General features: G+C 42.4%; 1 protein-coding gene across 1 annotated transcript in view; it reads left to right on the forward strand.

Annotated features, from left to right (window-relative positions):
• The window catches only part of NRXN3 (neurexin 3), a 1,484,332-nt gene that overhangs the window by 483,098 nt on the left and 987,912 nt on the right, over window positions 1–13,322 (forward strand). The window contains 2 exon segments of the mRNA XM_045201758.2: window positions 5,257–5,695; window positions 10,044–10,427. Coding sequence (XP_045057693.2) covers window positions 5,257–5,695; window positions 10,044–10,427 — 823 coding nt within the window.

Below are 13,322 nucleotides of genomic sequence, written 5' to 3' on the forward strand. Positions count from 1 at the left end.
TTTTGTTAGTGGTACACTGTGATAGAAAATGATGTTAATGATAATGAACCCTAATCTGTGCAGATGTATGGACAGGGGAAGAGAGAGAGAGTAGAGAAGAGAAGAGAAGAATAGGGGAAGAGAAGAGGAACAAGGGAGAAGGAATGGCGACTATTAGGCATTTACGTATACTATAAATGTTGCTGTCTCTTGGGCTGACATTTGGCTTATAACTTATCCTCAGAGAGAATCTTTTCTTCCCAATGACTCCATGCCAGGCTAACTTGTCTGTTGACTTAATTCTAGCTTTTCTCAGAAAACAACAAAATTAATAGTGATAGCTACCATTTACTGAGTGGGTATGAAGGGCCAGAAACTGTGTACAGTACTTCTGCATGTGATAATATTATCTCATTCATGCCATACAACCCTGTGAAGTGAGACTGGTTATCTTACATTCTGCAGTGGAAGAACCTGAGGCTGAGGCCAGTCAAATATTTTATCCAAGGTCACAAGGGTAAAGCAGGACTCAAGCCTTGGTTAGTGAGACTGCAAAGTCCATGATCTTGACCACTGCCCTGTGCTGCCACTTGAGTCCAGAATCTAATTTAATGAAGATATAAGCATTGATTAAGCACTGGCCCAGCTAGGTACTATTTCACACTTTAAAAGGTGTAATGCATAGTTTTTGCTGAGAAGGTATTGAAGCTATTTTGAAAAGACAGGAGGACCTGTGCTTATTCAAAGATAACAAAGTAGAGTGTTGGGAATGACAAATGAGTGGAGTGGATAGTTCATAGAAGGGGAAATCATAGCCTACCAGAGTCATCCGTTGCCGGAGGGACAGAGGAAAAGTGGGGTAGGATGTGTGATTTTGTGGCCACACCAGAAGCAAGATTCTTTCACAGTGCTTTTCATCTGTTTGCCCTGAGTAGGAGTGTTACACGATACTAAGATGAGCACAGAAGTTTATCTAGAAGCTGTACCATCCTAGAAGCCGAAGAGACAAAGCTCTCTTCATTATTATCTGTTGTCAATGGAATTAAATTTGGATGAGAGATAAATCCATCTTTGTCTTTTGCTTGTTATATGTAAACTGCTCCACACATAGGTGTGAATTTGAAAGGCTTTATTAGGATTTGTAGTCAACATTGTTCCACATCAAAGCACTCTGACATTGGCTTCACACCATTCTGTGCTGTCTAGCCTAGTCACTCAAGACAATGTCCCCCAGCATCCTGACCTTCAAACATCTTCCATTGACCTGGATCAGAGCAATAATGCTCAGTTATGAAGTCATGGACCTATAAATGATGCTCTTATAGGCTGACCTGGTGGTTTTTATTGAAATTGTCCTACATGTAGACCCAAAGAGAATTAAATAGGCTTTAAAAACAAGAGAACAGAAAGGCCAGCTGGCAAACCTCCTATTTCTCAACAGGAGAAATAGTACCAGGAAGCCATCTGGGCACTGCAGGGCACATGCACTGCCCGCCCCCCACCATTTCTTCTAGTTCCCTTACTGGAGTGCATAGGGATGTGGCATTTACAACCAAATAAATGGAAACATGTTCTTAGGAAGCTGAGAACAGAGTAGCCTGGGATAAGACTGAAGAGGGAGAAAAGAAATACTTCTGTGAGCTGGGACCATCTCTACCCATTAGATTCATTCTTGTGGACCTGCCATATACCTCATGGCAGGTCCGTGGCAGGCATCATGGAAGAGTTTAATGTAAAAAACACAGTACGTAAATTGGAACAGTCTTTTCCAATCAGAGCAAATGGTTTAGGCAGTAGGGCAGACAACTTTGTCACTGGATGGTGCTGCATGTGGTTTTTATGTTTGACAAAGAGGTGTCTGTTTTATGGGTAGGTAAGGGCTGCAGCAAAGTCTTGAAGCTGCCACCATGGGAGCATGGCCTTGTCTCAGTATAGTCAGAGAGATCTGGGTTCAAGTTGTCCTGGTTATACCCTTACTGTCCTATGTTCTGGGTATACTGGTCCCTTCTGAACCTCATTTCTGTAAAATAGGGCTAATGGCAACTATTTTTATTATGTTGTTCCTGCTACCATAGCTTGCCTCACTCCTGCTGTTGTTCTGAGTGTCTCTGTATCACATATTATGGAGGCATACAAGTGCAGTTGTTCTGATGGAGTCTGTCTTAACTCTAAGACTGTCCTCAGTTGTTTTACTGTCTGGCCTCCTAAGCATGAGCTGTGAGCCCAACCGCAGTCTTTACGAGCCCATGGGTTAGTAGTAAGGACAGCTTGTCACTCTCTGTGACTCTGCCTCTGCCTCCCAGCCTGTGTGACATCTTCCCCCCATTGGAGCCATTTTCAGTTTGCCTTTAATTGCTTCTTATTGGGATAACTTGTCAGCCAAGGCTGCTTTCTGTCACTTGATGCCACATCTCTTTCTAGTTCAGTCATCGGTTGGGGACTTTCATTTACTTGACAGTCTAATTTTATGGAGAACCCTGTACCAGATGCTAATTTGCCTTGTTAAGAGGGTCCAGCAGGGTTTCTTGTCTTCATATTCTACCCAAGGTGCTGACACATTTCTGCCTTGCTGTGGCCATGGCCCTGCACTGAGCAGCTCAGGAAGATGAGGAAACGAATACAGTAGGACTCAGAGATTATGCAATTATCAGTAAGGAAGATGTGAAAACTGCATGCCTACACACACACACACACAATAATGTCAAGGCCAGGGAGGAGATAAAGAGCTCACTTTCAAAGAGTTTTGAGAGAAGTCTGGTTACCTTTGTCTGGCCAGTTTCTGGCCTGGTTCTCCTCTGTGCCTCTCCAGAAATTGGCATTCTCGTTACCTTCCATTCCTCTCTCCATTGCACATCCTTCTTACAGGAGAGTTCCTCTTCATAGGACTCTGCATTCCTTTCCTTTAAAAGGTCTTTTTCATTTTTATTCCTTTCTCCTGAAGAGATACCTGAGCTCTCCTGCCATTTATCATTCAATGGAGCCAAGCTTCAGTCTGTCCCATTGGGATGAGCTATTGTTATGTATTAATAATTAACATTTACAAGGAGCTCTAGTCATAGGCATTTAACCCAATGCAGAGAAAGCCAAAATTTTGTTATGACAGAGAGATCCACATGCTCGGGCCTAAAACCAGTGGTTAGAAAGAAGAAGCTGCCAATTATTAAACTTTCATTTTCTTTTCTGGTTCACTCGCGTAGAGACTGCTAATGATCCTGCAGTGTTTCCCCTCACACATGGTCAGTCCAGCAGAGGTAAAATGGGAAATTCAGCTCTTGAATTGGGGAGTTGAACATGCATGACTTTCTGCATAAGGTTAAAGATGAACTTCCTGGGAGCTGCTAGTGGACCTCATTTCTAGTGTTCACTGTAGTAAAACAAACAGACTCTGGAGCCCAACTCCCTGAGTTCAAGTCCTGCTCTGCCACTTCCTGGCTATGTGACAGTGGACTAGTTCCTTAAATATTCTCCATGTCTGTTTCTGCATCAGTAAAATGGGGGGGGGGGATGTTAAGGATATCTCAAATTGGTGTTGTCAAGATCTAATGGGATGGTAGGATCCTTAGCATGGAGCCTGGTAGTAGGTACTCAGTAAATATTATTATCCTTCTTATTTTCCATGGTATTGTCTATGGTTACCATGGCCAAGGTCATATGGTAGGCAAGACACATTCAATTCTTCATCATTAGTTATATATTAAATGACTAACAGCTCTGCTCGGATATCTCCTGGTGATAGGGGAGAGCAAGGAAACAGTCTATAGTTGAGTGTTAGGTATTAAATGCTAAGAACTGTAATGACTCATCCAGTTAACATTTTATCCCTGAGATGGTTTGTAAGACTTATTTTAAGACTTAAGTCTTGTTATTATACTAAAAATAGAGATGACAGTACAACCTTCACTGATCTTTGGAAAGGATGAAATCAGGTTAATAACAAATACAACAACTGCCTCCAAAATAGCTGAGATTTTTATGGCTTTACTATGTGCCATTTCTAAGGGCCTTACATGTATTAACTTATTTTATCATTATAAAATCATTTACTCCTATGTTCCTGTTTTCAAAGGAGAAAACAGTCTCAGATAAGTTAAATTACATCTGCCAAGGTCACATAGCTTATAAGTAGTGGATGTGGGATTTGAACCTAAATCTGGATCCTGACTTAGAATTTGAGTAAGATGATATACAAGACATAGCACAGTGGTTGGCATAATCAGTGCTCTAATGTTGAACCCATTCCCTTCCAACTTTATTTTCTGGTTCTTGTATGCATGTGACATTGCTGAGTGGTCAGAAGTCCAGGACCCATCCCAGGGCACTGCATCAAAATTCAGTTCTAGTGATAGCGAAACCTTTTTGAAATTCTAATTTTGAGGAATAAGAATAATCCCTGCCTACATATGGATGACACCGGGTTTAGAAAGTCATGATACGTTTGTGTATGTTTTAAGGTATTTCATTCTCTCACAGTATGTACATAGAGAGCGCACACATATGCAAAGAAGCACGGATGTCCTTCCCCACCAACTCTTAACAATCATTTTCTTTAAGCAATATATCCATATGGTTAAAAAACATCAAATACAATAGTATACTGTGAAAAGTCAGTCTTCCTCCCACACATGAATATTAATCTGACAAATATACCAGTGACACTTTTATAGTTTCTTGTTTTCCTCCAAAGGTGTTTTATGCATTATGAGCATACATACCTATAACACCACTTCAACACACACACTTTACACAATAATAGCATAATGCATGCTCTGATCTGTTCCTTGCTAATTTCACTTAACAATATTACTTGGAAAGCATCCACATCAAAATTGGGAGCATTACCTGGTTTCTAAGGACTGCATAATATTCCCTAATAAGGATGTGCCAGTCTATTATCGGTAGTCATTTAGGTTGTTTCTGGTCTTCTACTAATGATACTTCAATAAATATCTTTGTATATACGTATCTGTAGCTGTGCAACTTAATATGTCTTGAATTCTATGCATACGCTTGTATTGTATAAGTGTCTGACAATTCAAAAATTGACCAGAAGCAGAGAGACAGAAGGTTTAGAATGGAAATACGGGAGCTTATTCAGGCCTTGTGTACACCCTAGAGGACTCTTCAGATGCTCTTTCAAATGCTGCATCTCATGTTTCTCGTGTTTCAGACAGTTGTGTCCTGAAGCCTCTTCTCGGGCCTTTTTCCTGGGTGCCCAGTGAGTGATGGATGGTTAGTTTGCAAGATTGATTCATATGGCACACGTTTGGCTTTTGACAGGTTGTTTATAAAAATAATGACATCCGTCTGGAGCTGTCTCGCCTGGCCCGGATTGGGGATACCAAGATGAAAATCTATGGGGAAGTTGTATTCAAGTGTGAGAATGTGGCCACGCTGGACCCCATCAACTTTGAGACCCCCGAGGCTTATATAAGCTTGCCCAAGTGGAATACCAAACGCATGGGTTCCATCTCCTTTGACTTCCGCACCACCGAGCCCAACGGCCTGATCCTCTTCACTCATGGCAAGCCCCAAGAGAGGAAGGATGTTCGGAGCCAGAAGAACACCAAAGTGGACTTCTTTGCCGTGGAACTCCTGGATGGCAACCTGTACCTGCTGCTTGACATGGGCTCTGGCACCATCAAAGTGAAAGCCACTCAGAAGAAAGCCAACGATGGGGAATGGTACCATGTGGACATTCAGCGTGACGGCAGATCAGGTAGGCAGAGGTGGGGTATCACTAAGACTGGAGGAAAGCTCTGGCTTCTCCGTTTGTTTCCTGGCTTTATATTTTTATTATAATTTTTTCACTTGCATGCTTGTTAACTCTTTTGCTATTCTCTGTCATGGTTGTTGTAATGGTTATGTTTTGGAACAAGACACCTGCCTCCTTGATGGCTCACATTTTCCTCTCCCCTGTCACTCACTGCACAGTTGTCTTAATGATAGCTGCAAGACCCTGAGCTAAGGGTGGTTTTTCAAGTAGCATTTTCACAGATACCAAAGCAATTGTCATGTCCCTGGTGTGATGGTCCCCCCTCCCAACTTTTCTTCTTTGCCTTTTTTGAATCACCATGGAAACCAATTGTGACATCACAGAGGCTACACTGTGTGATAACTCTGTAGGATAAGCTTCACTGTGTAAGGGTTTATGCAACACTACACCCTTCAGTAATTGGCAAGAGTCATGTTTCAGGGAAAAAATTATGACAAGAAAAGAAAAGGCAAATTGATTTTTCCTGAAGTCATGTTCAACTTAAAGCCTTCCTTTGGTGTGAAAGCCTATATTTCACTCTTTGCTAAGACCTCACTAACTCTCCCTTCCTCTTCATAACCTTTTACATTTGGTTTAAATGGCTTTGTTTGTTTCTGCAGCCGCAGATCAAACAAGCTAGCCCCAGGCAGTACATAGCCACTCTGGAGTAGTAACAGAGAGGGAGAAAAAAAAAATCACAAATAGAGAGAGTCTGGAGCTTTTTGAATGTCTGAACAGTCTGCCTAGCTTTCTATGGACCATGTGGCAATGAAGGTCACATTCCGTGCCATTAGGAAAGGCATTTCACCTAGAGTTAATTAGAGCACTTGAATTTCACACATTTCCTGATTCTCTATTTAGGTGGTATTATACTCAAGAAGGGTCTTGGCTATATTTCCCATCGTTTTTAAGGATTCATTCTGGATATGTCATTTGGACATTTTCTTTCTAGGTGCATTGGGCTAACAATAAAAGCAATAGGCTCCCTCTAACAGTTTATAGCCAGGAATGGCTGAGCTTGGGGGAAATGGCTTTTTGGCATAATTTCAGAGCTAGAAGGCTGATGGCAGTGAGCAATGCTGCCCTTAGGAGGAGCCGGATGGGTTCTGTGCAGAGGGCAGACGGGTGGTGGATTGCAGCCCTAGATGGTTTATTGCCCAGTAGGATGCTTTATTGATTGTCTAAAATCTGATCAGAACCAAGAAGCATAAAATTAAATGTGCTTTTTGAGCAGGAATGAACAGTTTGTGCTTTGTTTTTAAAACAGAAAAATACACAAAAATTAATTTCTCTGGAGACTGAATTTTTCTCTAAGTTTATCATTCAAATGTCAGCAGGGAAGAGCCAGAAAGCTGTCCCCGAATTATAAAGGAAATACTCCTGTTGGAGTTGAAGACCCATGCATTTTGGGTCTCTGGAGTTGGGTCATGGTCAATGGGTTTCATGACTGACTAACCTAGATCCCGATACAGCTTAAAGGTCACCTATCCGTGTCACAGGCAGGCTAGAACACGTAAAACCGCCACCTGTCTACTTCTGTTTATTCCCAACACTAACTGCTCTTCAAGTACAGCAGTTATTTTGTTTTGTTCGAACTGCCAGAGGACCCATCTTCATCAAATTGCTTTGGACTTCAGAAGCCTTGAATTTCATACTTGGGAACTATAGCATTAGCCTATAAATTTGCAGTACCTATACATTTAATCAAATCCTATAAAAACTTACCGAGTAGACAAATAATTGTCCTGTGAAAGCAATGGAACATGAAATTTTAATATGACCTATTAAACTTAATTTCTTTATGAATATGTTTTCTGGTATATTGTTTTTAGTTATAAACCTATACTAAATTGAATAGTCGTAAACACATTAGTGTATCCAAGTGTGGCACCTCCTTTCCTGCTCATCCTGAAGAATAACTGACTGAGAGGTGATCTAGAAAAACTTTTATTTCACGTAGCATAATACCCTCTGGGTCCACCCGTGTTATTGCCAGTGGTAAGATTTCATTCTTTTTTTTATGGCCAGGTAGTATTCCATTGTATATATGTATCCATTCTCTATACACTTGTCTATTGATGGGCACTTAGGTTGCTTCCATATCTTGGCTATTATAAACAATGAAGGGATTAAGAAGTACAAATTGGTAGTCACAAAATAGTTACAGGGATGTAAAGTACAGCATAGGGAATATAGCCAATGATATCGTAATAACTACATATGGTGCCAGGTGGGTACTAGAATTATCAGGGGCGGGGGGATCACTTTGTAAATTCTATAAATGTTTAACTACTATGCTGTACACCTGAAACTAATATAAAATATTGAATGTCAACTGTAATTGAAAAGTAAATAAACAAACTAAAACAGAAAAAGAGAAAGAAAAACTTTCATGATTACTCCTCAGGTGGGCAACAGATTCTTAAAACTTGGTAAGTGCCTTCAAACCAGCTGTGATCACACACTCACAGGATAGATTTCCTCGGGGTGTCTTGAAGGCTCCAGCATTTAAATTTGTTCTGATACTCGTCTCATTTGGCAATAGATGTTCCTCCCTGCTAGCTGGTGATCAGACTAGCCCTGTAGATTTGTGAAGGGCAGGCAAAGCAAATTGTGCCAGAGAGAAGAAAGAGACACAAACCTCATTTGTGAGACAATAACTCCTATCTCACAAAATTGTTCTAAGGATCAAGTTGAAAGAAGCACAGAAAATACTTAAAACGGTGGCCAGGGCATTATTATTGTTACATAGGTTTTTAAAAGATTAAAAACTAAAAAAGCAAAGCAGATTTTTCCAGGAGAAAACTTCTAGGGGAGAGTAGGGGAAGCAAACTGTTGGTTTACTGCTTCCAGAGGCCCATAAGCTCTTTCTACTCCTCTGCCCCTGTGTTGACTTTGTAATTTAGAGTGTGATCTTCCCAGTCCTGGGGCTACTCCCTCCACAGCTGAGGGAATTGAGATTCTGACCGAAGTGAAAGCTGCATGATGGATGGCAGTTAACCTGATACCAATGAGCACTTTAAGAATACTAAATAAGTTTTTAAAGTTGTGGCATGGTGTTTAGATAGCACCTTGATTTTATAGTTTCCTTGATTCTACACTTTAGGAAATTGAGTTGTAAATGGCCTAGGGTCATCTTCATCATTGAGGACTAGAACCCTTGTCCCAAGTTTCCAGGTCAGGCTACCTAGGGTTATACCTTCCGTAATCCCATGTGCCCAGTCTCTTTCTGACCGCGTCTCCTGCTCTCTTGCTCTTGCCTTCTCCACTCTAGCCACACGCCTGCCTACCCCAGGGCCTTTGTAGGTGCTGTTCCTTCCGTCAGACACAGTCTTCACCCTGGACTGGGGGATCCTTCTCAACATCCTGGTGTCAGCTTACCTGGCATATGCTTAGAGAGGCCTTTACTTTCAAGAATAACCCTTGGCCTGCTATCATAGCACCCATTTTACTCTCTTCCTAGCACCTGTCGTTAACTAATTTCTCTTGTTTATTGGGTGATTTGTTTATTTTCTGTCTTTCTGCTCTGGAACATTAGCTCCACAAGAGCAAGGCCATGACTGTCAAGTTCATCTTTGTGCGTAGAACTATATACCAGAGACAGAAGAGGTGCTCAATACATCTTTGTTAAATGAATTAATACACATTTTCCAATTAAAATTTAATAGACCGTGCCCAAAATATTCACTAGCAGGCCTGATAGCTAAAGCCAGTGTAGAGGGTCCCCGTGCACTGAGGGTCCTATCCTTTGGGGGAAGACAAGCCAGTGATGAAGACCCAGGCAGGCATGTACAGAGAGCCCTTACTTGACAGAGGGAAAAGCACTTCGTCTATATGAGCTCATGTAACCAGCACACCAACCTGAAAGGTAGGGGCAATTGTTTCCCCATTTTATAGATGAGGAAATTAAAGCCCAAGAAGATGAAGGCACTTCTTCAAGGTTACAGCTAGTACGTGGTGGATTTAAACCCAGGCAGGAACTGCTGCTCTCACCAGTGTGGTGTGTGATCTGGCAGCTCCCTAGGTGGAGAAAAGACCTCACCCTATAGGTACTAGACTATTGGGATTGTCTTGGCTCCTCCTAGCGGCCAGGCTCTCTTGCCTGGCAGAGATTGGGACCCCAATACCTACACTGTTTTTTTTCTAACACCTTGTAGGACTTTATTCCCTTGCTTGCATTGTTCTCTCCTGGTCACACAAGGCTTGTCTCAGAACTCACCTTCTGGGCTCTTTTCATTAGGTTCACCACCTGGCAGCCTCACCTGTGATACAGAGGCACTATTAGCTCACTCTTTCTGTCCTCCCATCCCAGGTACCATATCAGTGAACAGCAGGCGCACGCCTTTCACCGCCAGTGGGGAGAGCGAGATCCTGGATCTGGAGGGGGACATGTACCTGGGCGGGCTGCCGGAGAACCGTGCCGGCCTCATCCTCCCCACCGAGCTCTGGACCGCCATGCTGAACTACGGCTACGTGGGCTGCATCCGCGACCTGTTCATCGATGGGCGCAGCAAGAACATCCGGCAGCTGGCGGAGATGCAGAACGCGGCGGGCGTCAAGTCCTCCTGTTCACGGATGAGCGCTAAGCAGTGTGACAGCTACCCCTGTAAGAACAACGCCGTGTGCAAGGATGGCTGGAACCGCTTCATCTGCGACTGCACAGGCACCGGCTATTGGGGGAGAACCTGCGAAAGGGGTGAGTCGGCGGCGAGGGTGGCATGGCTGGTGGGACCCATGGGTGTAGCCACTCCAGTTATGTCCGTGGATAGACTTCTGCTTTCTTTGCTACCACAGGTGCTAACTTCGGACCTACCTGTGCTTACTTTCTTCTAGGGGAGTTTTCTTGTGTTCACTGCTTTCCAGGTGGCACCTTTTCTAGTTCTGGCTACTTGGGTTTGTTTGACTGGTGTTGGGTTGTAGAAAGGGACAGTTTTGAGTAAAGATTCCCATGATCATGATATTTTTTTTTTATTAAGTATCAGACATTTTTTATTTAGAGAGGGTGAATACTTGTCTTTTGGGATTCTGGTTTTAGTTATTTAACTCATGGTTTTTGGTGCTCTCTGCATGCTAGCTCTTGTATTAGGCTTTAGAAATACACTATGGAATAAGACAGACCCAGCTCTATTTTCATGGAGCTTGATTCCTAGTTCACTATTTAGCCATTAAATAAATAATTTTAAACATGGTGAGTTTCTTAAGAGACAGTGTGATGTATTGGTTAAGAATATGAACTCTGGGCCCAGACTGGGTGAGAAACCTGGCCCCAGGGGAATGATGTGAACCATATCAAGATAATATCTTTGAGACTTGATTTCCTAATCTGTAAAATGGGAATAATCAGGTACCTCCCTCACAAGATATTGGTAATGATGAAGTGAGTCAATAGGTCCTGGACTAGGGCAAGCAGTTAATTAATGTTAGTGATTGTTGCAATCATAATTATTGTCATTCAGTACTATTAAATGGAAAGTAGAGAGAAGTTTGGGTGGCTTTTACAAAGGGACCTGACATATGGGAGGGGTTCAAAGAACACTTCTGCAAGGAAGAAATATACAAGTTGAGACTTGAGAAATGAATAGGAATGAACTTGGCAAAGAGGGGGAAGGAAGGTGTGTGTCCTAGACAGGAAGGACAGAGGTAAGAGACCACAGCACAGTTGAGGAACTGAATAAAGTCCAGAATGGACTGAAGTGTGGAATGCTGTGGGGAGAAGGTTTGAAGAGGTGGCTGAAGAAGTGGAGAGCAAACCATGAGGACTGATGGATTAGAACAGGCCAGAATGCTGGGAGGAGCCCTTTTCATTCACCACTTTAGCATCTTATGTTTGCACTGAATTTACAGCTGGGGTAAAGGGCAGAGGTAAAGGCAAGAAAAGGGACACCACCAAGACAAGAAGATTCTAGTCTATAAGCCAGTCCAGATTACAGCTTAGTTGATTGTTTTGTATGCCAGGCACACAGAATCAAGTTGACTGCCCATGGGTTGTCAGCCTCTATTTTATATGAAAAAATAATCTACACAGTTGTCAAGTGTTTGCCAAGGGTGCAGCTCTAGGGCTTTGAGGATACTGCATCTGTTACAGGTAATTCTTGCCCCCAAGAAGCTTATCATCTGTTTAGCTGAAGAGTTGAAACATCAATACAAATAATGATAATAAAATGATAAAAGGCAGTGGCATGGGCTCTATTGGTGGACCAGACTAGGAGGACATGGAGAGTCAAAAAAGAGAAGAGTTTCTTGGGGGGGGGAACCTGCAAGTTCTTGTCCCTAAAGACTACCAGTGGCCAGAATTGTCCACCGTCACGTCTGGTGATGAGGAGATGTCCTAGAGCAGGAACTGGATGAGTAGTCAAAGATGTTTCGTGTTGTTGTTTTTGTGAGGTCAACTGTATTGCCAGTTAAGGTGTTCTTCAAGAGAACTGCAAGTCTTCCTTGCAGTTCCAAAAATAGGGTTCAGAACATTGGCATAAGGGAGAAAGAGCCTCCTTGGAGCTTATAGAATTTAAATTCAAATTACTGAATTTTCAAAGCAGCAACAACCAGAACATGAGCTAAGATGAGGAGGCAACAATTTTGAAGTCTGTTAAGCTCCTGGACTCTTTCTAAATCTCTTTCTAGGGTAGACTATCCTGGTGTTGGTTTGGGAGATTGAAAGGTCATTCAGCCCCTGAGATGCAGGAGACAGAAAGGTAGTGTAAGAACTGAAAGTCACTTTAGACACCTCACTTCCTCCTATTGGGTCTCTTCCAAAATCAAAGGCCATGTTGCTGAAGACAGGGAGCAGTGACTGTAGGCATCTGTGCAAGGTGTCTCTGAGTTCACCTATACCAAGGGCAGATCAATGGGAGTTGGTCCAAGATTTGCCAAGGATGGTGAAAGTCACTGCACCTTTTACATTGTCACTTTTGACTAGTCATTAAAAGGCAGCTGATTGGGGATATATGAGGGACAATTATTCCTGGTATAGTGCAGCCAAGAGTCATCCATTCTGGCCAAATGAGAAGGAGCCTAGCAAATTTAAGACATTTGATCTGTACATCGCTCAAATTCCAGACGGTTCAACTGATTGTTTTGTTCCCCCACTAATTGTTTTTTGGCCCTGTATTGTTCCTGACACCATGTTCAGAATGAATCAGTGGAGTGTAAAAATGATAGGACTCCTCTCTGCTAGCAAAGAAAATGGAGCTTCCAAATGACATTGTTTTTCTTTGTTGAAACTGATTCCTCAGGAGAGATGCTTTTGAGTGTCTTTTATTCATTTTCTATACATGCAACATCCATGAAACCCTAGTATGTTCTGGGCATTGAATTAGATGCAGAAGTTGTAAATAAACTGACAGCACCTGATTTTGATCAAGGGGCATATAATCCTTCTAGGCAAACAAAGGGAGACATGGGAGACGTGCTGACATGTGGTGGGTGTTATGCTGGAGGGAACAGAAGGGCATACAGATGGGAGAGGCCATGTTTATACAGGGCAGTGATGGTCAGAAAAATGGGCCTCAGGGGGTTTTTTGGATTTTCTTGTCTCCTATTTCTAATAAAATTATGACTTCTTCCTACCTGTCACCCTTAGGATTCACTACAG

Source organism: Desmodus rotundus, chromosome 7 (assembly GCF_022682495.2).
Source record: "Desmodus rotundus isolate HL8 chromosome 7, HLdesRot8A.1, whole genome shotgun sequence".
Classification (NCBI taxonomy): domain Eukaryota; kingdom Metazoa; phylum Chordata; class Mammalia; order Chiroptera; family Phyllostomidae; genus Desmodus; species Desmodus rotundus.